General features: G+C 48.4%; 1 protein-coding gene across 3 annotated transcripts in view; it reads right to left on the bottom strand.

Annotated features, from left to right (window-relative positions):
• The window catches only part of CDC27 (cell division cycle 27), a 155,995-nt gene that overhangs the window by 51,671 nt on the left and 78,419 nt on the right, over positions 1-25,905 (bottom strand). For all 3 annotated transcript variants that reach the window (XM_075350303.1, XM_075350304.1, XM_075350305.1), the window contains exons 10-13: positions 21,919-22,018; positions 13,227-13,434; positions 12,200-12,372; positions 1,555-1,707 (exon numbers count right to left, since the gene is read on the bottom strand). In XM_075350303.1, the coding sequence (XP_075206418.1) occupies positions 1,555-1,707; positions 12,200-12,372; positions 13,227-13,434; positions 21,919-22,018 (634 nt within the window). The remainder of the gene's footprint in view (positions 1-1,554; positions 1,708-12,199; positions 12,373-13,226; positions 13,435-21,918; positions 22,019-25,905) is intronic.

Genomic DNA, 25,905 nt, shown 5'->3' with positions numbered 1-25,905 from the left:
GTGACGCAACAGCGATGTTGCTAGCGATGTTGCTCTCCTGCTGTGAAGCACACATCGCTGTGTGACACAGCGAGAGAGCAACAACTGAATGTGCAGTGAGCAGGGAGCCGGCTTCTGCGGACGCTGGTAACCAATGTAAATATCGGGTAACCAAGAAGCCCTTTCCTTGGTTACCCGATATTTACCTTAGTTACCAGCGTCCGCCGCTCTCACGCTGTCAGTGCCGGCTCCCTGCTCCCTGCACACATAGCCAGACTACGCATCGGGTAATTAACCCGATGTGTACTCTGGCTAGGAGTGCAGGGAGCCAGCGCTAAGCGGTGTGCGCTGGTAACCAAGGTAAATATCGGGTTGGTTACCCGATATTTACCTTAGTTACCAAGCGCAGCATCGCTTCCACGCGTCGCTGCTGGCTGGGGGCTGGTCACTGGTTGCTGGTGAGATCTGCCTGTGTGACAGCTCACCAGCAACCGGTGTAGCGACGCTCCAGCGATCCCTGCCAGGTCAGGTTGCTGGTGGGATCGCTGGAGCGTCGCTTAGTGTGACGGTACCTTAAGAAACCACTGCCTGCTTGCTTTGGTCTGCCAGGTTAGTTATTAGGTCTCCTTTCACATCACCTCAAAATTCCACAAGGTTCACACTTTCTCCTTAGTGGCTGCAAAAAGAAAGGCACTTTGAGTTAAAATTCGAAGAACTGCTTTGGGATGTCCTATGGATTCCTGAGTCCCCCAATGAAGAGCCAGAAAAGATTATTGTTGGACTTACGGTAGGTAAAATCCTTTTTCTCAGCCTTCATTCAGGGACACAGCACTCACCTTTTTGTCCATGTTGCCTTGTTTAGTACACGTGTGTGTACTAACCCCCCCCCCCTCCTTCTACTGCTTATCCCCCTAACTGAATAGTTTAGTTAACAGTAGGTGGGTGTAGCCTGTTGGGGAGGATCCGACTTTTTTTCCTTAAGCTTGTAATTCTTAGTGTTAGCCTCCTGGTGGCAGCAGCGTACACCTATGTTTTCCTGTTTCCACCAATAAAGGTTACAAGAAACGGATTTTACATTAAATTAAAAAAAATACTCTAATTTGATCCACTGGCTTTTAGTCAGTCACTCATTCAGGTGTGCCTGGAGCAATCACGCCCCACAGCACTGTAAGCAGTGAATGAAAGCATGTCCCGGCACTGACTGGCAGCCTCTTCACTGATGCACGCTTAGCCAGCTATCAGTCAGTGTTGGAGCGTACTTACAGCCTCAGCTCACCGTGCCGTGAGCGGTGACAAATTGTACCAGACAAGCTTACATGACTGAAAGTCGGCAGTTCCTAGGAGAAATAAAGTTAAGTACAGCCGCCAGGCACCTTTATAACATTATTAACCTGCAGATTAACCCTATATGTGAAGGTTAATAGAGTTACTGGACTTGACAGATTCCCTCTAAATAGGCCATAAATGTATAATGCCAGAATGAAGTTACTGTTGGAGCATAAATCGGATTTTCTATTGCTTTGAGACCTGGCATATCTCAGATGACCATGCATTCTGTAAATTCCCAACCCGTACCTCAGGTGAATTCTTGTCCATATCTGTGAGGTCCTTGGAAAGTACAGACAGGGCCACATCTTTTTGTAAATGCCACAACGTGGTAGAGTAAATCTCCATGCCTTCAACACGATAATTTTCAATCCTGCGCACCTCGGAGAACACGCGCTCTGCCTGGACAAACAGGAATAGCAGCACTTTGTTTTCTTTGGATTTGTCATCCTGTATCTAAAGTTTATGATTCTAGAACTTTATATAAGAAAGTCACTGACCATTTTACATACTAATTCTATCTAGGATAAAAGTTTTAGATATATTCTGAAATCCATCTAGGTATTTAGATTTTTGCTTAATGTAAAAATAAGTGAAGAAATGCAGCCTGTATGGCTCCTCCATCACCCCCAAAAAAAGGATAAATACAACAGGATAAAAAAAAAAAAAAAAAATCTATATTATATATTTTTTATGTTTATTTAAACTTTGCGAAAGACGTACGATTCAAGCCGCATATAAGGTTATTCTGGAAAAACAGTTGGTTCATTCTGCTCAGGCAATGTTCCCCAACTCTGAGGACTGTTTTTTACAGCAGGACAATGCGCCATGCCACACAGTTAGGTCAAAAGCCTGCCATGGCCAGCCCAATCTCCAGACCTGAACCCCATTGAAAACCTCTGGAATGTAATCAAGAGGAAGATGGATAGTCACAAGTCATCAAACAAAGAAGAACTTCTTAAATTTTGCACCAGGAGTGGCATAAGGTCACCCAAAAGCAGTGTGAAAGCATGCAAAGACGCATTAAATCGGTGATTAAAAATCATGGTTATTCCAGAAAATTTTGATTTCTGATCTCTTCCAGAGTTAAAACATTAGTATTGTTGTTTCTAAATGATTATGAACTTGTTTTCTTTGCATTATTTGAGGTCTGAAAGCAATGCATTTCTTTGTTATTTTGACCATTTCTCATTTTCAGGAAATAAAATATAAAATGTATTGCTTGGAAATTCAGAGACATGTTGTCAGTAGTTTATAGAATAAAAGTAGATTTTGGGTACTCACCGTAAAATCTCTTTCTCGGAGCCTTCATTGGGGGACACAGTAAACCATGGGTGTATGCTGCTGGGACTAGGAGGCTGACACTATGCAAATGAAAAAGTTGGCTCCTCCCACGTAGTATACACCCACTGACCGGAGCTGAGGTGATCAGTTTGTGTAAAAGCAGTAAGAGAAGCTTGAAATCCAGAACATTCCGGATCCATTGAAGTCTTAGAAAAGGGCGGGTGCTGTGTCCCCCAATGAAGGCTCCGAGAAAGAGATTTTACGGTGAGTACCCAAAATCTACTTTTCTCTATCGCTTCATTGGGGTACACAGGAAACCATGGGACGTCCTAAAGCAGTCCCCAAGGGTGGGAAGAGAAAGACCCGAAAACAGGGTTAGCAGAGACGAGATTCTGTGACCGGAACCTGGCCCTAGACACCGTAAGGAATACCTACCCGGCAGGATCCGAGGTATAGAGGGAAGAGTTAAGAGTACTAGGGAGTACTTAGATCTAGTATAAACCGCATGTGCGGGGATTAAAATGATCAGGGAAAAAGTTGCATCCTCTGAAATCTGCACCTAAGAATCTAAGGCGACTGACAGCAATAGGTCAAGACAAGAGAAAAAAGCCTGACTTGACCCTGGTGCTACGTTTGAGAATGGAAGAAAGAGGGAAGAGCTAAGGCACCTGGTGGAGGTAGGTGCCGGGTAAGCGGAGGCCCACCGAGCCCTGGCCCTTTACTGCCGTAGAATGACTAAAAGGGAACACCAACTGCCTGAAAGTGTGCAGGGGAGTTGGGCTGAGAGAAGAGAGGAGCTACTCGAGGAGAGAGTAAGGGAACTCCGCCATAGGGGGACTTGACCTGTTGATTCTACAGAACCGAGGGAAGTGATCTGACCCTAGTGGATGGAACAGCCTGCAGGCGGGAAAAAAGAAGGGAATTTTGTTACTTACCGTAAATTCCTTTTCTTCTAGCTCTTATTGGGAGACCCAGACGATTGGGGTATAGCTACTGCCCTCCGGAGGCCACACAAAGCACTACACCAAAAGTGCAAGGCCCCTCCCCTTCTGGCTATACCCCCCCGTGGTATCACGGGTACTCCAGTTTTAGTGCCAAAGCAAGAAGGAGGAAGCCAACAACTGGTTTAAACAAATTAACTCCGATTAACATCGGAGAACTGAAAAACCGTTCAACATGAACAACATGTGTACCCGCAAACAGCAAAAACAATCCCGAAGGACAACAGGGCGGGTGCTGGGTCTCCCAATAAGAGCTAGAAGAAAAGGAATTTACGGTAAGTAACAAAATTCCCTTCTTCTTCAGCGCTCTATTGGGAGACCCAGACGATTGGGACGTCCAAAAGCTGTCCCTGGGTGGGTAACGAAATACCTCATGTTAGAGCTGCAAAACAGCCCTCCCCTACGGGGATGTCACTGCCGCCTGCAGGACTCTTCTACCTAAGCTGGCATCCGCCGAAGCATAGGTATGCACCTGATAATGCTTGGTGAAAGTGTGCAGACTCGACCAGGTAGCTGCCTGACACACCTGTTGAGCCGAAGCCTGGTGCCGTAATGCCCAGGACGCACCCACGGCTCTGGTTGAGTGGGCTTTTAGCCCTGAAGGAACCGGAAGCCCAGCAGAACGGTAGGCCTCTATAATTGGTTCTTTGATCCATCGAGCCAAGGTAGCTTTAGAAGCCTGCAACCCCTTGCGCGGACCAGCGACAAGGACAGAAAGTGCATCGGAACGGCGCATGGGCGCCGTGCGGGAAATGTAGATCCTGAGAGCTCTCACCAGATCTAGCAAACGCAAGTCCTTTTCATACCGGTGAACCGGATGAGGATAAAAGGAAGGCAAGGATATATCCTGATTAAGATGAAACGAGGATACGACCTTAGGGAGAAACTCCGGAATGGGGCGCAGCACTACTTTGTCCTGGTGGAACACCAAGAAGGGAGCCTTGGATGACAGAGCTGCCAGCTCAGACACTCGCCGAAGCGATGTGATCGCAACAAGAAACGCCACTTTCTGTGACAGGCGAGAAAAAGAAACTTCTTTGAGAGGCTCGAAAGGCGGCTTCTGGAGAGCAACTAGTACTCTGTTCAGATCCCATGGATCCAACGGCCGCTTGTACGGGGGCACAATATGACAGACCCCCTGCAGGAACGTGCGCACCTTAGGAAGACGTGCTAGACGCTTCTGAAAAAACACGGATAATGCCGAGACTTGCCCTTTAAGGGAGCTGAGCGACAAGCCCTTTTCCAACCCTGATTGCAGGAAAGACAGAAAAGTGGGCAATGCAAATGGCCAGGGAGACACTCCCTGAGCAGAGCACCAGGTTAAGAAAATCTTCCACGTTCTGTGGTAGATCTTAGCAGAAGTTGACTTCCTAGCTTGTCTCATTGTGTCTACCACTCCCTGGGATAAGCCTGTTGACGATAGGATCCAGGACTCAATGGCCACACAGTCAGGTTCAGGGCCGCAGAATTCTGATGGAAAAACGGCCCTTGAGACAGCAGGTCTGGACGGTCTGGAAGTGACCACGGTCGGCCGACCGTGAGATGCCACAGATCCGGATACCACGATCTCCTCGGCCAGTCTGGGGCGACGAGTATGATGCGGCTGCAATCGGATCTGATCTTGCGTAATACTCTGGGCAAGAGTGCCAGAGGCGGGAATACATATGGGAGGCGGAACTGCGACCAATCTTGCACCAAGGCGTCTGCCGCCAGAGCTCTTTGATCGCGCGACCGCGCCATGAATGCCGGGACCTTGTTGTTGTGCCGAGACGCCATTAGGTCGACGTCCGGCACCCCCCAGCGGCGACAGATTTCTTGAAACACGTCCGGGTGAAGGGACCATTCCCCTGCGTCCATACCCTGGCGACTGAGGAAGTCTGCTTCCCAGTTTTCTACGCCTGGGGTGTGAACCGCGGAGATGGTGGATGCTGTGTCCTCCACCCAATTCAGAATGCGCCGGACTTCCTGAAAGGCTTGCCGGCTGCGCGTCCCTCCTTGGTGGTTGATGTATGCCACCGCTGTGGAGTTGTCCGACTGGATTCGGATCTGCTTTCCTTCCAGCCACTGTTGAAAGGCTAGTAGGGCAAGATACACTGCCCTGATTTCCAGAACATTGATCTGAAGGGTGGACTCTTGCGGAGTCCACGTCCCCTGAGCCCTGTGGTGTATCCTGAGAGAGGAAGGGGGGGCGGGCCCTGGGCGTTCCTGACCAAGAGCGGGAAGCCTGCTTCCCTCTGTGCCTAGTGAGAGGGCTGGAGCATGTAAATCAGGCTCCAGCCCTCGTCGCTGCCGTGAAACAGCGTCTCTCCCCTACCCTGATTGACAGGGTGGGGGCGGGAACGATCGGAGCTGCCGGCGTCCTAGGCCCAAAAGCCGGGGACTAGAGTTATAAACGCCCCCGCCGTAAAAGCGCGGTCGGCGTATCCCCGGCGCACCACAAGTCACAGCAGCGCCGCCGGTCCAGTGAGGGTCGGCGCTGCGTTCCCAGAACACAAAGTCCCCCAGATAACTGTAGGAACACCAGCTCAGTGTACGGTCCCCGGCGCACTACAACGCCCAGCCAGCCCGGAGTGCGTCTGTGCCTGCCGGGGACACAGAGTACCTGTATGATGCAGGGCCCGGTCCCTGATGGTACTCCTGCTCGGCATCCACCAGGTGCTATGGGTCTGTGGATGGAGCCCGGCGTCAGAGCTTTGAGGCCGGCAGGATCCCACTTCCACAGAGCCCCCAAGGGGATGTGGAAGGAAAACAGCATGTGAGGCTCCAGCCCTGTACCAGCAATAGGTACCTCAACCTTACAACACCATCCAGGGGTGAGAAGGGAGCATGCTGGGGGCCCTATATGGGCCCTCTTTTCTTCCATCCGAAATAGTCAGCAGCTACTGCTGACTAAAATCTGTGGAGCTATGCATGGAATGTCTGACCTCCTTCGCACACAAAGCTAAAACTGGAGTACCCGTGATACCACGGGGGGGTATAGCCAGAAGGGGAGGGGCCTTGCACTTTTGGTGTAGTGCTTTGTGTGGCCTCCGGAGGGCAGTAGCTATACCCCAATCGTCTGGGTCTCCCAATAGAGCGCTGAAGAAATATGGGAGAAAATTCCCCTGTGTAAAGAAGTCCAGAAAAAACTTGCGAAGTCCGGAGACAAAGAAGGTTAAGGAGCCGAGGGAATTCCAATGACCAACTTCCACTTTCACATGACAGGAGAAGAGAGTCCGGGCATCTACAATGGCGTGACTGGGAAAACTCGAACTCCGGATTCGGGTACTAGATGACCACTCAAGTGAAATACTGGAAGGAGAACCCCCTATGGGGGAATGCTCCTGTGACTGAAAATAGGCACAAGACCTGGGATGTACGACCTGGGATGGGAGAAAGGAAAAACCCTACCAAAAGGGACGCAAGGAAAGGCTCGGACTATGACACTGGCCTAAGCGCTAGCCGACCAGAGGAGTGAAGCCTATCCTGGGAAGGTGGCAAGGAAAACGGAAAAGTGACGTGAAAACGCGTTATCACGTCGCAACCAGAAGTGACAACGAAGGGGAAGAAATTACCGAGAATAGGTGAGGTTAAATGGTCTGGCAGAGACTCTGCTTGAGAAGTGCATGAATCCACGAGCGTCTGAGCCCAAGCAGTGGAGAGCAATCATGGAATTTTGTATGGCAGAGAATTCGAAGAGATCTAGCATATCTCCACGAGCCATCTAGAATGGCAACAAGAGAGGGAAAGGGAGGCAGACCCCTCTTGGCCTGAAACCGAAGCAGGTCCTGTCTAGGTGTTAGCGAAGACTGGCAGATCAGATGGGGACCACTCGCTGTAGCGTTGAGTGTTCAGGTGGAAACACCCAGTGGCCTGAGCATTCAGGGCTCTCTGAAGAATTCTGTCGCGGAAAATGGCCAGAAGACGATGCTTAAAACCTACAGCTGGTCCGGAAATGTGAGCCTAATGACTGGGCAGTCAGGATACCAGAAGTCTGTTTGTGAAACTGGTCCTCCGTGGAATCGATACTTGCTAGACCAGGGTTTCCCAACTCCAGTCCTCAAGGCACACCAACAGTGCATGTTTTCAGGATTTCCTTAGCATTGCACTGCTGTTGGAACCAGCACCTGGGCAGGTAATTACATTAACACCTGTGCAATACTAAGGAAATCCCAAAAACCTGCACTGTTGGTGTGCCTTGAGGACTGGAGTTGGGAAACCCTGTGCTAGACGATCCTGTGTCTGGTTCTTAACTTCATCTGTTATCTGTGAAGGGACTGAGAAAATCTGATCTCTATATGGAAGAGAGAATGTAAGTAACGACCTATGGATTTAAACATATGCAGTACCTGGCCGGAACCCTAGTAAAGGGCGCGGCTAAGGCTGGTCTAGGCCAAACAATAGGCTTACCTCATTTGAGAAACAAAATGACTGCTGCCTCAAGAAACGGCGCAGTCAACGTATGGTCAGAGAAAAAAGCCTTACCTCGTGGCTACCGTAGATGAATGGTGCGAGGTAGGAGGAGGTCACGGGTCACTGGGAAGCGACTAAATGAGAGCTGCTGCTGTGCGGAGTCATGCGGTCCGTGGTTGCTGCAGGGAGTGAATCACACAACCCTTCAGTCAGATGGTCGCGTGTTACCTTACCTCAAGATCTTGTTACACGTATGGTGTGAGGTAGGGTATGGCTGCAGATCGCTGAGAAGTGAGAAAATAACTGCTGCAGAAAAAAGAAGACAATGCACTGGTCGGAGGACCATGGCTTACCTCCTGTTTACCCGGATAAGTGGTTTGAAGTAGGAGAAAGCCTTGGGTCACTGGGAAGCAACTTAATGACAGTTGCTGTCGTACCGCGTTAGGGGTCTATGGAGACCACAGTCCTCGCCTCAGTCGAAGATGAAGGAGATACATGACCCACTAGGTGAGGTAGTTTGACTCACTGGGTCGTGAGCAGAGCAACACATACCTGTTACGGTATCCAGCTTCTGGTCTGGAGAAACGCTAGCCCATTGGATAGCGGGCAGGATCATCGATCTTGAATACTAGCACTGAATGTGACAGCTGCTGGTGTGCCGCATCATGGGGCAGTGTTGGATGGAGCTCTCGCCTCAGTCAAAGCTGAGCGGAAAAGCTGAACAAGGCACTCAAGCCTGTTGCTGTATTCGGCTTCTGGTTCTGACAAGTGCTGGCCCATAGGCTAGTGGGCAGGCTCATCAAATCACTCTCACGCTGTAGTAGACAGGTGCATATAGAAACGCTGGCACACAAGATAGAGGGTACGTTCTGGAAATACTAGCACACCGGATGGTGGGTAGGTGCATAGAGAAACACTGGATAGTGGATACTGGCACCCTGAGAGATGGACCGACATATAGAGATGCTGGCACACAAGCAAGTGGACAGGTCTATGGAACTGTCAATCTGGATGGTGGACGGGTTGATAGAAAAACATTTAGCACACTAAAACTGACAGGTGCAAGTAGAAACCTGACACCCTAAACAGTGGGAAGGTTCACACAACACTGTTACAGTGGTGTAGACAGGTGCGCATAGAAACACTGTTACACTGAGTAGTGTAAGGGCTTGTGAAAACCCTGGTACACCAGAGTAAACAAATGCACGTAGAAAACACTGACCCACGGAATAGCGGGCAGGATCCCCAAAGGCACCTGGGTATTGGAGCACACAGGCATGACACAGACACTGGCACACTGGATAGTGGACAGGTACAGGGAAACGCTGGCACACAGGAGTAGGTCTGTGCGTAGAGAAACGCTGGCCCACTGGATAGTGGACAAGTACGAGGAAACACTAGCACACCGATGAAAACTAGTACATAAAGAAACACTGGCACACTGGTGTAGGCCGGTGCGTAGAGAAACGCTGGAATGCTGGTGTAGACCAGTGCGTAGAAAAAAAAAAAACACTGGCACACCAGATAGCGAACAGGTACATAGAGACACTTGCACACTGGTGAAGACTAGTGCATAGAGAAAAGACAGGCATACTGGATAGTGGACAGGTGCATAAAGACACTGACACAGGTGGTGATCACGAGAAAACACTGGCACACTGGGTAGTGGACAGGTACATGAAGACACTGACACACTGGATAGAGGGCAGGTATCTGGAGACACTGGCGCACTGGTGTAGTAGATCAGTGCGTAGAAAAAAAAAACACTGATACACTGGGTAGAGGACGTGTACTTGGAGACACTGGCACACTGGATAGTGGACAGGTTGACATAAAAAGTGGACAGGTCAAAAGAACACTGACCCTGTGGAAGATAGGTACATTAACACACTAGATAGCGACCCTACGGTAGATAGGGATATGAGGAACAGAGACACACTAGATAGTGGGTACAGCAGAGTAGGTAGGAAAACAAAACACAGACTGTGGAAGTGGACAGGACCCCAGAACACTGGAGTACTCCTGGAGATGGGCAGGTCAGGGACAGCACCTTGGAGACGGGTGACAGAGGACCGGACCGGTGGTCCCTAGCAGAGTGCGTGTGCAAGAGTGTGTTATCCCGTACTTGTAGAAGTGGAGGAAATCTGGGCATGCTGTAGTATGAGGTAGCTAATACTCCCTGAAGTAGTTCTAGACATATAATATGTGTCAGAGGGGAGACAGCTCACTGTAAGTGAACGGGAACTCAGGGATCAGGAATAAGATGCCTATGGCAGTAAATAGTGCTTTCAACAAATCAGAGGAAAGAGGGTTTAGAGGCATGCTTAAGGCTTTTTTTTTTCTTTTTTCTTACACACTCTCTCTCTCTCTCTCATTAGTCTTGCAGAGACGGGGGGCAGTAAGGGAGGCCCAGGAGAGACCATGGGTGCCCGGGCAGCCCGGAGCGGTTACTGCGGGGGAAGCCTGGCTGCAGGTAGCGCAGGGAAGCTGTCTGCCGGCGAGGGTGCGCTGGGCCCTGAATCGCACTGGCTGCCTGCGGGTAACGCTGAAGCTGCGGTGGCGTTACTTACCAAGCCGGGAGGCTTGGTCTGTGGGGCTGGAAGGGCGGGCAGAATGACGTCCCCCAGAGTTCTCGGCGCCGGGAAGTGACATCAGGCGCCAGGAAGGAGGGGGGCGGCGCCTGCACGGGGAAGCAGGAGAGCCGGATTGTGAGCTCGCGCGACAGGGGAGGCGGGCCAAGTTTGAAAAGCCCGCGCGGGCAGAAGACTTCCTGGCTGGGGGCGTGGCCTGGAAGGCACGCAAACACTTAGCGGAGAGAGGCCGGGACGCTGAAGGGACCGTGGCGCAATTGAGGAAGAAGGCCGCAATGGAGCCGGGGGCTAAATTTTTTAAGGTAGGCCGCCGGAGGGGGCGCCTATTAGTGAACGCCACGGCAGGGGATAAGCGCGGGGGATGGGGGGGGGGGGGAGAAATCGGGGAAGCGCAGGGGGTTCACACTACAGGGGGAGCAAGCTACAGAGGGGCCTGCGGTAGATGGCTATAGGGGAAAAATCAGGACCCCCTGACCCAGGTGGTGAAGGGGCTGTGGTGAATATACAAAGACGGGATCCCTCCCCCCATGGCCCGGAACGGGGGAGAAGGGGAGTGCAGAGTACTTATCTTGAAGGTCCCGGCTTGTCCTGAGGTGATGCTGGAATCATCCTGGAAGGCGAGCGAAGACATCTCGACAGTCGTCCCGGGCATAGTCAAAGGGAGACCGGAGGGGTACCTCTCCATCCCAGGTACGGTCTTTGTCCTCCTACCCCACAATCAGGCTCGGGAGCGAGAGAGTTTGGGGAGGGGGGCAGGACCCTCCACCTTTATCAACGACGTCGCACTTTTCCTCACTGCGGATGCACCTCGAACACTCTTCTGTGTTGGAGGGGTCGGGTACACTGCCAGACAGACAACAGTAGTGGCGGACGGACCCCACTCTGTGCGACCGGTCTCTGTGGGAGAGCAGGGTGAGCGATTACACCCTGTCGCCCGATGAGCTGTGTCTGAAAAACAAAGGGAAAACATTAATAAAACACAACAATACAAACCTGAGGGGCTGAGAGCAGCCCCTGCGTGTCCAACCTCCTCAGACACTAAGCAAAAACTGATCTCCTCAGCTCTGGTCAGTGGGTGTATACTACTTGGGAGGAGCCAACTTTTTTTTATTTGCATAGTGTCAGCCTCCTAGTCCCAGCAGCATACACCCATGGTTTCCTGTGTCCCCCAATGAAGCGATAGAGAAAAGAACAGTTTACATTTTAGTCAAAAATATAACCCGCCATAGGACTGGTCAACCATCTGATGCCTATTGGCTTCCTGACTCTCCCCCAATAGATTAAGTCTTGGGAGATTTGGATCGGGCGATTTTCAACACTCAATTGTTTTGCTCAGAGAAACTAAGTCACTAAAATACGTTTTTTAGCCGCTTTCTCCTCTCTGCCCACTTAAACATGAACACACAACTCAATGAGAGGTTGGCGGTCGGGAAAAAGCCGTTGAGCAAACAAGATATTCAGCTGACAGTTCTTATGTGTTTTGATAGTTTAACATGTCAGTGAATCTTTCAGGGTACAGGCAGGAAAGAGTGATAGTTATCTCGTACTGCTCAATCACAGTCATCGGGCCTGATGGCTTTAGGCTGGCAACTCAGCCGCTGGAATAGAAGAAACCCCATCTCTTACCTGCAAATATTCTGCCAACTCAAAATAGGCTCTGCCAATCTGACACAGTACCCAACCTGTGTTGTATTGATGGGAAGGTAGGTGGCTCAGGATGTTGATCGCTTCCTTGCAATTATAGGAGCACAAGGCTACGTAGCCCTTTCCCATGTCCCTCAGGAGGCTCATTAACCCTTCTAAGAAAACAAAATAGACAAAGATGTAGAAAGAAAAAAAAAGAAAATAAAAAATAAAATACGATTTAGCATCTGCAATTAGTAAATTGGCCATCAAATGTCTACCTAAGACTATACGTTGCAGGTCTACCCAAAAAAACTCATACTAGCTGGAATGGTGTGCTGTAGCACGTAGTGTACCACTTATTCCTACCACTTAAGAGGGGCAGTCAAACAATTATAATTCATCACCTACTACCCACAGGATGGGTGTTAAGTATCAGACCTTAGGGAGACCCACTAAATCACAAGAATAGGGGCCTGTCTACCTGTTAAATTGGGTAGCAGTCGCACAGGCATGCAGCCCCTTTATTCATTGTTTAGGAGACTGACGAAAATAGCCAAAAGTCGTATACAGCAATGATATGAGCAGACATGAGAATGTGCGGCTGCTCCATTTAAAAAGGGGATCTGGTTTTTGCAACTTATCTGAGAGCAGCACAATGTATGGGTAAAGACCCTGATTTTAGCAATGTATCATTTACTGGACTGCTTGTCAGTTTGATAAAATCCTTGTTTTCTTGGCTGCATATGTAGCAGTTCTCTGAATACTGCTGAGATGTGTATAACCCCACTCACAGCACTAATAGATCTCTGCCTTTGTAGTGTATACAGAAATCTGCCTATCTGTATAGCCTCCCCCCGCACCACTGAGGGGGTTAAAAGTCTTCATGACAAGCATGCCTTTGCTAAACAAATCCAAAAGTGAGAAATTATGATTATTGTAGCCCTACAATTGTCCCTCCAAGTCATGGTGTTGCTGCCTGACTTTCAGCCCCTACGGCACGATTACCATGGACAAGAACACTGCTCACCCGCTGCTGCCCTTTGTATTGTCAGTGCTTGGATTTGAGGACCTACACTGGAGATTTTGCCCTCAGAGATGATTGAAGAATCAAGCTTGCAAATTTCCAAACTCTCGTTCATGTTGGCTTGTGTAACGCCACCTTTATTGGTTTTGCTTTTGGTTTTACGGTTTGGGATTTTGGGTGGAAATTTCATTTTCAGCTTTTTACTGTTTTCCTGCAACCGGAACAAACAACAAAAAAGAAAACTAAGAAAAGGCAGACCATATTTAAATCATTATGGTTGAGACAATCCCAACTAAGATTCAATGTAGTCAGTCATCAATCAGTAGAGACCCCATTAATTTAGAGTACTTATTAGATGCACTAACCAATCTTTAAATGAAACTGACCATGGTGGCATCCACATGATCCCACAATCCTATAATCTAATCTCTCTTTCACAGAGGAGGGGTGGTACAACAGCATGTGTCATATAAAAAAAAAAAAAAAAAAACCTTAAAAACAAATTTTTATTTGGATAATTGAAAATCTTGACCAAGTGTGATATTAGGTGAATACCTTCCTATAGGTGCACAGAAAAGGCAGAATTGCTAGCCCTATAATAGGGCACAGGAGGGAGAAACTACCTACCAGCGGATGTCGGCACCATAATTAGCGATATGGCGCCCCCACTCACCGTAGGCTCACTCACATTCCTGCTATCACATCAATAAATGAAGGGAATTTTGTTTACTTACCGTAAATTCCTTTTCTTCTAGCTCCAATTGGGAGACCCAGACAATTGGGTGTATAGCTTCTGCCTCCGGAGGCCACACAAAGTATTACACTTAAAAGTGTAAAGCCCCTCCCCTTCTGCCTATACACCCCCCGTGCCTCACGGGCTCCTCAGTTTTGGTGCAAAAGCAAGAAGGAGGAAAAGTTATAAATTGGTTTAAAGTAAATTCAATCCGAAGAAATTTCGGAGAACTGAAACCATTCAACATGAACAACATGTGTTCACAAAGAACAACAGCCCGAAGGGAACAGGGGCGGGTGCTGGGTCTCCCAATTGGAGCTAGAAGAAAAGGAATTTACGGTAAGTAAACAAAATTCCCTTCTTCTTTGTCGCTCCATTGGGAGACCCAGACAATTGGGACGTCCAAAAGCAGTCCCTGGGTGGGTAAAGTAAAACCTCGTAATAGAGCCGTAAAACGGCCCCTTCCTACAGGTGGGCAACCGCCGCCTGAAGGACTCGCCTACCTAGGCTGGCATCTGCCGAAGCATAGGTATGCACCTGATAGTGTTTCGTGAAAGTGTGCAGGCTCGACCAGGTAGCTGCCTGACACACCTGCTGAGCCGTAGCCTGGTGCCTCAAAGCCCAGGACGAACCCACGGCTCTGGTAGAATGGGCCCTCAGCCCTGAGGGAACCGGAAGCCCAGAAGATCGGTAAGCTTCGAGAATTGGTTCCTTGATCCACCGAGCCAGGGTTGATTTGGAAGCCTGTGACCCTTTACGCTGGCCAGCGACAAGGACAAAGAGTGCATCCGAGCGGCGCAGGGGCGCCGTACGAGAAATGTAGAGTCTGAGTGCTCTCACCAGATCTAACAAGTGCAAGTCCCTTTCATATTGGTGAACTGGATGAGGACAAAAAGAGGGTAAGGAGATATCCTGATTGAGATGAAAGGGGGATACCACCTTAGGGAGAAATTCCGGAACCGGACGCAGAACCACCTTGTCCTGGTGAAACACCAGGAAAGGGGCTTTGCATGACAGCGCTGCTAGCTCAGACACTCTCCGAAGTGATGTGACCGCTACTAGGAAGGCCACTTTCTGCGAAAGGCGTGAGAGAGAAAAGTCCCTCATTGGCTCGAAAGGTGGTTTCTGAAGAGCCATCAGCACCCTGTTCAGATCCCAGGGTTCTAACGGCCGCTTGTAAGGAGGGACTATGTGACAAACCCCCTGCAGGAACGTGCGTACCTGTGGAAGTCTGGCTAGGCGCTTCTGAAAGAACACAGAGAGCGCTGAGACTTGTCCCTTAAGGGAGCCGAGCGACAAACCTTTTTCCAATCCGGATTGAAGGAAAGAAAGAAAAGTGGGCAAGGCAAATGGCCAGGGAGAAAAACCCTGATCAGAGCACCAAGATAAGAATATCCTCCACGTCCTGTGGTAGATCTTGGCGGACGTTGGTTTCCTAGCCTGTCTCATAGTGGCAATGACCTCTTGAGATAACCCTGCTCTGTGATCTTGAGACCGTGCCATGAATGTCGGGACCTTGTTGTTGTGCCGGGACGCCATTAGGTCGACGTCCGGCATCCCCCAGCGGCAACAGATCTCCTGAAACACGTCCGGGTGAAGGGACCATTCCCCTGCGTCCATGCCCTGGCGACTGAGAAAGTCTGCTTCCCAGTTTTCTACGCCCGGGATGTGAACTGCGGATATGGTGGAGGCTGTGGCTTCCACCCATAGCAGAATCCGCCGGACTTCCTGGAAGGCTTGCCGACTGCGTGTTCCGCCTTGGTGGTTGATGTATGCCACCGCTGTGGAGTTGTCCGACTGAATTCGGATCTGCTTGCCTTCCAGCCACGGCTGGAACGCCTTTAGGGCAAGATACACTGCCCTTATCTCCAGAACATTGATCTGAAGGGAGGACTCTGGCTGAGTCCAAGTACCCTGAGCCCTGTGGTGGAGAAAGGGTGGGGAGCGGTCTGACAGGCTCGCGTCCGTCGTGACCACAGCCCAGGATGGGGGTAGGAAGGATTTCCCCTTCGACAGAGAAGTGGGAAGAAGCCACCACTGAAGGGAAGCCTTGGCTGCCCGAGAAAGGGAGACGTTCCTGTCGAGGGACGTCGACTTCCTGTCCCATTTGCGGAGAATGTCCCATTGAAGTGGATGCAGATGAAACTGCGCAAAAGGAACTGCCTCCATTGCTGCTACCATCTTCCCTAGGAAGTGCATGAGGCGCCTCAAGGGGTGTGACTGGCCTTGAAGGAGAGATTGCACCCCTGTCTGTAGTGAACGCTGTTTGTTCAGCGGAAGCTTCACTATCACAGAGAGTATGAAACTCCATGCCAAGATATGTCAGTGATTGGGCCGGTGTCAGATTTGACTTTGGAAAATTGATGATCCACCCGAAACTCTGGAGAGTCTCCAGAGCAATGTTCAGGCTGTGTTGGCATGCCACTTGAGAGGGTGCCTTGACAAGCAGATCGTCTAAGTAAGGGATCACCGAGTGTCCCTGAGAGTGCAGAACTGCTACTACTGTTGCCATGACCTTGGTGAAGACCCGTGGGGCTGTCGCCAGGCCGAAAGGCAGTGCTACGAACTGAAGGTGTTCGTCCCCTATGGCGAAACGCAGGAAGCGCTGATGCTCTGGAGCAATCAGTACGTGGAGATAAGCATCTTTGATGTCGATTGATGCTAGGAAATCTCCTTGGGACATTGAGGCGATGACGGAGCGGAGCGATTCCATCCGGAACCGCCTGGTTTTTACGTGTTTGTTGAGCAGTTTTAGGTCCAGAACAGGACGGAAGGATCCGTCCTTTTTCGGCACCACGAACAAGTTGGAGTAAAAACCGTGACCCTGTTGCTGAAAAGGAACAGGGATCACCACTCCTTCTGCCTTCAGAGTGCACACCGCCTGAAGAAGAGCATCGGCTCGCTCGGGGGGCGGCGATGTTCTGAAGAATCGAGTCGGAGGACGAGAGCTGAACTCTATCCTGTAACCGTGAGAAAGAATGTCTCTCACCCAACGGTCTTTTACCTGTGGCAGCCAGGCGCCGCAAAAGCGGGAAAGCCTGCCACCGACCGAGGATGCGGTGTGAGGAGGCCGAAAGTCATGAGGAGGCCGCTTTGGGAGCGGTTCCTCCGGCGGTCTTTTTTGGACGTGACTTAGACCGCCATGAATCGGAGTTCCTCTGATCCTTCTGAGGCCTTTTGGACGAGGAGAATTGAGACCTGCCCGCGGACCGAAAGGACCGAAACCTCGATTGTACCTTCCGTGGTTGAGGTCTGTTTGGTTTGGACTGGGGTAAGGATGAGTCCTTTCCCTTGGATTATTTAATGATTTCATCCAATCGCTCACCAAACAGGCGGTCGCCAGAAAATGGCAAACCGGTTAAGAACTTTTTGGAAGCAGAGTCTGCCTTCCATTCACGTAGCCACATGGCCCTGCGGACTGCCACCGAATTGGCGGATGCTACCGCCGTACGGCTCGCAGAGTCCAGGACAGTATTAATGGCGTAGGACGCAAACGCCGACGCCTGAGAGGTTAAAGACACCACTTGCGGAGCAGACGTACGTGTGACTGCATTAATCTGCGCATAACAAGCTGAGATAGCTTGGAGTGCCCATACGGCTGCGAATGCTGGAGCAAAAGACGCGCCGATAGCTTCATAGATGGATTTCAACCAGAGCTCCATCTGTCTGTCAGTGGCATCTTTGAGTGAAGCCCCATCTTCCACTGCAACTATGGATCTAGCCGCCAGTCTGGAGACTGGAGGATCCACCTTGGGACACTGAGCCCAGCCCTTGACCACGTCAGGGGGGAAGGGATAACGTGTATCCTTAAGGCGCTTGGAAAACGCTTATCTGGACAAGCTCGGTGTTTCTGGACTGCCTCTCTGAAGTCAGAGTGATCCAGAAACGTACTCAATGTACGCTTGGGAAACCTGAAACGGAATTTCTCCTGCTGAGAAGCTGACTCCTCAATTGGAGGAGCTGGGGGAGAAATATCCAACACCTGATTGATGGTCGCTATAAGGTCATTCACTATGGCGTCACCTTCAGGTGTATCTAGGTTGAGAGCGGCCTCAGGATCAGAATCCTGATCTGTTACCTCCGCTTCATCTTCCAGAGAGTCCTCCTGCTGAGACCCTGAACAGTGTGATGAAGTCGAGGGAATTTCCCAGCGAGCCCGCTTAGGCGGCCTGGGACTGCGGTCCGTGTCAGAGACCTCACCCTGGGACCTATGGGTCACCCCAGGAGCACTTTGCTGCTCCAACTGAGGGGGGCCTGGGGTCAATGATTCAACATTGCCCGGGGCCTGAGTCACCGGTCTGGACTGTAAGGCTTCTAGTATCTTAGCAGACCATTTATCCATACTCTCAGACAGTTTGTCAGCAAATACTGCAAACTCCGTCCCTGTCACCTGGACAGTGGTAGCAGGTGGTTCCACCTGGGCCACCAGTAACAGAGGCTCCGGCTGAGTAAGTGCCACAGGGGCCGAGCATTGCACACAATGAGGATCGGTGGAACCTGCCGGTAGTATAGCCGCACATGAGGTACAGGTTGCAAAGTAAGCCTGTGCTTTGGCACCCTTGCTTTTTGCGGACGACATGCTGTTGTCTCCTCTGAGTACAATCCAGGAGGGTATATAGCCAAAAATCAACAGTGCGACCGTACAGTGTAAATGTATAGCATATAAGCATATATATATATATATGTACACTTCGGCACTCAGTGGGGCCAGCACCACAGGTGCTGCTTACCGACCGCTCAAAGCGGTTGTGTGATCACCAGATTCCCTGCCTGGGCCTCCCAGAGCCGTGTTGTCTCTCCTCTCCAGCGTCAGAAGTGCTGACAGGAATGGCTGCCGGCGTTCTGTGGGGAGGAGGAGGCCGTGGGCGTGCCCTAGAAAGTGCGGGAATCTGATGCCCCACTGTGCTGAGTGAGGGGGGAGGAGGATACAAAGTATGCTCCAGCCCTCAGCGCTGACGTCCTGTGCAGCGTCCCGCCCTTCCCCTGACTGGCAGGCCTGGGGGCGGGAATATGCGATACTAGGCCGCAAAAGCCGGGGACTAAAGTTATAAGCGCGGCCGGCAAATAAGCGCGGTAGTCCCCGGCGCACTAACACACCCAGCAGTGCTGCAGTGTGTATGGCACAAGCGCTCCATGCGCGGTCCCCCCAAGGGGACACAGAGTACCTCACAGTAGCAGGGCCTTGTCCCTGGCGATACCCGGCTCCTGTCCAGCAGATTCCCCAGGGGCTGCGGAGGGAGCACGGTCCCAGTGCCTGGAGACCGATTAGGATCCCACTTCACCCAGAGCCCATTAAGGGATGGGGAAGGAAAACAGCATGTGGCTCCTGCCTATGTACCCGCAATGGGTACCTCAACCTTAACAGCACCGCCGACCAGAGTGGGGTGGAGAAGGGAGCATGCTGGGGGCCCTGCTATGGGCCCTCTTTTCTTCCATCCGACATAGTCAGCAGCTGCTGCTAAGATGTGGAGCTATGCGTGGATGTCAGCCTCCTTCGCACAAAGCATAAAAACTGAGGAGCCCGTGAGGCACGGGGGGTGTATAGGCAGAAGGGGAGGGGCTTTACACTTTTAAGTGTAATACTTTGTGTGGCCTCCGGAGGCAGAAGCTATACACCCAATTGTCTGGGTCTCCCAATGGAGCGACAAAGAAAATAATAATAATAATAAATAATAATAATAATAATATTTATTCATTAATATAGCGCTATTACTTCCACAGCGCTTTACATACAATGGCAACACTGTCCCCATTGGGGCTCACAATCTAAGTTCCCTAGCAGTATGTTATATTTTGGAGTGTGGGAGGAAACCGGAGAACCCGGAGGAAACCCACGCAAACACAGGGAGAACATACAAACTCCTTGCAGATGTTGTCCTTGGTGGGATTTGAACCCAGGACCTCAGCGCTGCAAGACTGCAGTGCTAACCACTGAGCCGCCCATGTGACATTAGCCATTGTGCTGGGAGCCTGACATATCTCTGGCTAGTATGCTAGAAGCTGGCTCTTAAAGAAGACTCTATACTGAGAATTTTCATGGCGATTAGTCCATAAAACAGGGCAGATTCATCAACTTCCTGATGAACCAAAAAGGGGAAACGCGTTGAGGTTTCTTGTCCATGAGAGGCTCCAGACCTTTAACCCATTATAACTATCTAGTTGGAGAGTGATAAGTACCCTACAATTAAATCTACCCTGTATCTGCAGATACTGATTTATTTAAGCACTGTGCACTTTAACATATCACTAGGCACTTTTTGAGGCACTGCACTTTATTCGGCAGGGACATACAGGGCTAGATAGTGTGAGCCTACGGTGAGTGGGGGCGCTATAACGCTAATTAGGGTGCAGACGTCCGCGTGTAGGTAGGGCATAGGAGGGAGAAACCATTATAGGGCTAGCAATTCTCCCTTTTCTGTGCACCTACATTAAAAGGTATTCACCTAATATCACACTTGGTTGAGATTTTAAATTATCCAAATAAAAATTGCTCTTATCCCATGATCCCTCAACCATTCAGCAATTATACGAGGGGCTGCTGATTAGTCTGTTATTTTTTTTGTTTCTATGGTAACGAATGTTACATCACATGAAAGCCTTATGTGTCTAATATAGGTTTTCAAAATTTTGTGTTTGTGGCTTATGGCAACAGTGTTCTACGCACGCGGGAAAACAAAATGGTGGAGTCTAATGCGATATTTACAGCGACAGAGCAGAGGAGGGATAAAATTCTTATTTCTGCAAGGAAAGTCAGTGAAGAATATTCATGGTGATATGTCGCAGACATTGGGGGATCAATGCCCTTCATATTCCAGTTAAGAACTGGGTTGCCAAATTTAAAAGGAGCCACTTCAGCACCAATGAGGAGGAACGTCCTGGATGACAGTGGTTGTTGTTCCGGAGATCATTGATGCTGTGCACAACCTCATACTGGAGAATGGGCAAATTTCAGCTGAAGAAATAGCAGCCATCAAGGGGATTTCCTGTGAATGTTTTGGTGTCATTATCCATGAACATTTGGACATGAGGAATCTATCTGCAAAGTGGGTCCCCAAATGTTTGACAACAGATCAGAGAAGCATGCGAGTGAAAACTTCCCAATCCATTTGTCAGTGTTTCCAGACTGATAAAAACGTCCTGGATCGACTGGTCACTATGGATGACACGTGGATTTATTTGCATGATCCTGGAAACAAGGAGCAGTCAAAAGAGTGGCGGCACAACGGTTCTCCTCATCCAAAGAAGTTCAGGGTGGAAAAAAAAAATCAGCCACAAGGGGGTGGCGTCTGTGTTCTGGGATAAAGAGGGCGTGCTGCTAGTGGACTACCTTCAAAAGAGTTCCACCATCAATGCAAGGTATTACATTGAACTTTTAGACCAAGTGAAGGCAGCTCTGAAGGCCAAAGGATGTGGCAACCTGTCCAAAGGAATCTTGTTCCTGCAAGACAACGCCTCCACTCACACTTCACAAGTGACCATGGCAAAACTGACAGAGCTGGGTTTCCAGCTGGTTGACCGCCCAACTTATTCATAAGATCTAGCTCGCTCTGACTGACTATCATCTGTTTCCAAAAATGAAGAAACACCTCAAGGGTACCAAATGTCACATCATTTTTGATGCAATGGCTGCTACGGATGCCTGATTTGAGGCACAACCGAAATCCTTCTTTTTGCTAGGCTTACAGAACTTTGAATACTAATGTAAGAAGTGTGTTGACATCAGTGTAGAGTGTGCGGAATAAATGTAAAGTTTCATCATCTTATCTCGTTTCTTTCTGGGTAAAGCCAAAGACTTAGCAGCAGCCCCTCGTACACTAAGAAGGCCCGCAGTGTTAACAGTAGATTGTGAGCAGCTTAGCACCCCTGAGATATCCTCAGTCAAAGGGATCACTCTCAGTGGGAAGTAGAGTCAGGTTCTATCTATACAATATATATTTAAGATGTACTAAAGCAAAATATTACCTTGGTGGTGGAGCTGTCGCTGGTGAAAAGGCGGGAACTACGACGTGGTAATGCGTTAGGAGGGGCGGCTATAGTTGGGCTCAGTACCTGAGGTGTAGTGCTATAGAATGGAGGACAAAAGAAAGAAAAGAAAAAAAAAAAACCACAATCACACACAATTATATTTACAGCCATCATCATTGCTTTGCTTCCCCAGCTACAGAGACATAAGCTGGTGAACTTTTGACTTGGTGTCTTGTTAATGTGTGCGCGTGTGTAAATTATATATATATATATATATATATATATATATATATATATATATATATATATATATTATATATATATATATATATATATATATATATATATATATATATATATATATATATATATATATATATATATATATATATATATATACATATATATATATATATATATATATATACATATACATATACATATACATATACATATACATATACACTTGCCCTAAAATCCCATTCGTATAACCTTCATTGAGGAACACAGGAAAGTATTGGTGTACGCTACTGCCACCAGGAGGCTGACAGTAAGAATTACAACCTATGAAAAGAAAGTCCGCTCCTCCCCAGCAGGCTACAGCTGCCATCCGGCAACTAAGCTATTCAGATAATATAAGAATAAATAAAGTGTAGGAGAAGCAGAAAGATTATAAATATATATTTTTCTTCCTCTCTCATATAGTTATGGTTGAAAGTGTTGGCACCCTTGAAATTGTTCTGGTAAATTAAATACTTCCCCAGAAAACTGAAATATTTTGTAATAGAAAAAAATTGTTTAAAAAGAACACCGAGTCCTCAGTGGTTGATACCTTTTAATGATTGTAATAATCAAGGTTTCCAGACTGCTCCAGTCCCTTCAATAGGCGTAGCATAACAACATCTGAAGAGTCACATATTTATACACACTACACTATGTCTTGTTGTGTATACATAAGTGACTTCAGATTTTGTTATACCATGCCTGATGAAGAGACCAGAGTAATCTCAAAAGCTTGCTATTATTACCACCTTTTTACCATTAAAAAAAGGTATCAACCACTGAGGACTCCGTTCTTTTAAACAATTTTTTTTTTCTATGACAATACTACGGAAGACTACTCTACGAGAACTGTGCTACAGGATGCGCAGGTATCATACTCGACCACTGAGCAGGACAGACCGGCGTGCGTAAGTGCTTAAAGGGGTTTTCCCACGAACAGAGTACATTTTAATCAAACAGATCTAGGAATAGTAATAAGATCCACAGTTGGACGTGTTTGAAGAAAAAAAAAAAAAATGTTCCTCTGCTGAAAATCTTATACACACGTTGTCAAAATTGTTGGTACCCCTCGTTTAATGACGGAAAAACCCACAATTGTCAAATAACTCTGACAAAAGTAATAATTAAAAAACAAAAAAAAAACAACCCTATGAAAATGAACAAATTAAAGTCAGACATTGCTTTTCTGCTTCCACAGAATTTAAAAAAAAAAAAAAAACACAAACAAAAAACACAAACTCATGAAATAGGCCTGGACAGAAATTATCGTTCCCCCCTTCTCTTAATATTTGCTTGCACAGCCTTTTGAGGCAATCACTGTAATCAAACGATTCCTGTAACTGTCAATGAGACTTCTGCATCTCTCGACAGGTATTTTGGCCACTGCTCAAGAGCAAACTGCTCCAGTTGTCTCATGTTTAAAGATTGCCTTTTTCACACGGCTTGTTTCAGATCATTCCAAAGATGCTCAATAGGATTTAGGTCAGGGCTCATAGATGGCCACTTCAGAAAAGTCTAACATTTTCCTTATCCATTCTTGGGTGTTTTTAGCTGCGTGTTTTGGGTCATTATCCTGTTGCCAGACCCATGACCTGCGACTGAGACCACGCTTTCTGACACTGGGCAGCACATTTCTCGATAGAATCCCTTGATAGACTTGAGATTTCATTGTACCCTGCACAGATTCAAGATGCAACAAAGCAGTCCCAGAACATAAAGCCTCCTCCATGTTTCACAGTAGCGTCAGTGTTCTTTTCTTGATATGCTTCATCTTTCCGTCTGTGAACAGAGCTGATGTGCCTTGCCAAAAAGTTCCATTTTTGTGTCATCTGTCCATAGGACATTCTCCCAGAAGCTTTGTGGCTTGTCACATGTAGTTTGGCAAACTCCAGTCTGGTTTTTTTATGATTTATTTTTTTTTTTTAACAATGGTGTCCTCCTTGGTTATCTGCAATGAAGCCCACGTTGGCTCAAACAATGACAGATGGTGCGACCTGACAATGATGTTCCTTGAGCTTGAAGCTCACCTTCAACCTCCTTAGAAGTTTTTCTGGGGCTCTTTTGTTACCATTCGTATAATCTGTTTCTTTGATTTGTCGTCAATTTTCCTCCTGCGGCCACGTCCAAAAGAGGTTGGCTACAGTCCCATGGATCTTACATTTCTGAATAATATGTGCAACTGTAGTCACAGGAACATCAAGCTGCTTGGAGATGGATGTACTTCTAACTTTTACCTTTAACATGTGTGTCTATAATTTTCTTTCTAGTCTCCTGAGACAACTCTTTCCTTTGTTTCCTTTGGTCCATGTTCAGTGTGGTACATGTCACCAAACAGCACAGTGAGTATCTATAGCCCTATATTCAGGCCCACTGACTGATTACAAGATTGTAGACACCTGTGGTGCCAATTAGTGGACACAACTTGATTTAACTTGTCCCTTTTGTCACATTATTTTCAGGGGTACCATCATTTCAGTCCAGGCCTGTTTCATGAGTTTTATTTAAAAATTGTGTGGAAGCATGGTTGAAAAGCAATGTCTGACTTGCATTTGTTCATTTTCATAGATTTTATATTACTTTTGTCAGATTCAAGCTATTTCTGTGACCATTGTGCTGTGTAATAGCCGCGACTGTACAGAGACATGGTCTGATCATAGCACATATCCTGGGAGGATTTATAGATTATAATAAAAAAAAAAAAAAAAAAAAAAGAATTTTGTTTACTTACCGTAAATTCTTTTATTAGTTCCGTATTGGGAGACCCAGACCATGGGTGTTTAGCTTCTGCCTCCGGAGGACACACAAAGTACTACACTTAAAAGTGTAGCTCCTCCCTCTGAGCTTACACACCCCCTGACGAGCAGACTTAGCCAGTTTAGTGCAAAAGCTGAAGGAGAATAGCCACCCACAAGTAAAAACAGAGCAAGAACCGGAACAACCGGAGAGACTGTCAACAACAACAGCCGGTGAAAAACACGCGGAACAAGAAATTGCCAACAGGCAACAGGGAGGGAGCTGGGTCTCCCAATACGGAACTATAAGAAAAAGTACGGTACGGTACGGTAAGTAAACAAAATTCTCTTTTTCGTTATCGTTCCTATGGGAGACCCAGACCATGGGACATCTCAAAGCAGTCCATGGGTGCGAAATAAACAGAAAAACTAAGAAGTAGGCAGAACCTAACTTCACAAATGGGCGACAGCCGCCTGAAGGATGCGTCTGCCCAAGCTCGCATCTGCCGAAGCATGAGCATGCACTTGGTAGTGCTTTGAAAAGGTATGCAGGCTATACCAAGTGGCAGCCTGACAGACTTGTTGAGCCGTAGCCTGGTGCCTGAAAGCCCAAGAGGCACCGACAGCTCTGGTCGAGTGTGCCTTGATCCCCGGCGGGGGAGGCACCTGAGAACACTGGTAGGCGTCCGAAATGGTCGACCTAATCCAACGGGCTAAGGTCGGCTTAGAAGCAGAAAGGCCCTTGCGCCGACTTGTGGTTAGCACAAAAAGAGAAGTGCACCGCCTAAGAGCAGCGGTGCAAGACAGATAGATCCGGAGAGCACGCACCAGATCCAGAGTATGCAGCGCTTTTTCAAAGCGACGAACAGGAGCCGGACAAAAAGGAAGGTAGGGTAATGTCCTGGTTAAGGTGGAAAGGAGAGACCACCTTAGGAAGAAAGTCCGGAGTCGGACGGAGAACCACCTTGTC

Source organism: Anomaloglossus baeobatrachus, chromosome 5 (genome assembly GCF_048569485.1).
Source record: "Anomaloglossus baeobatrachus isolate aAnoBae1 chromosome 5, aAnoBae1.hap1, whole genome shotgun sequence".
NCBI lineage: Eukaryota > Metazoa > Chordata > Amphibia > Anura > Aromobatidae > Anomaloglossus > Anomaloglossus baeobatrachus.
This window is presented reverse-complemented; position numbering and strand designations above follow the sequence as displayed.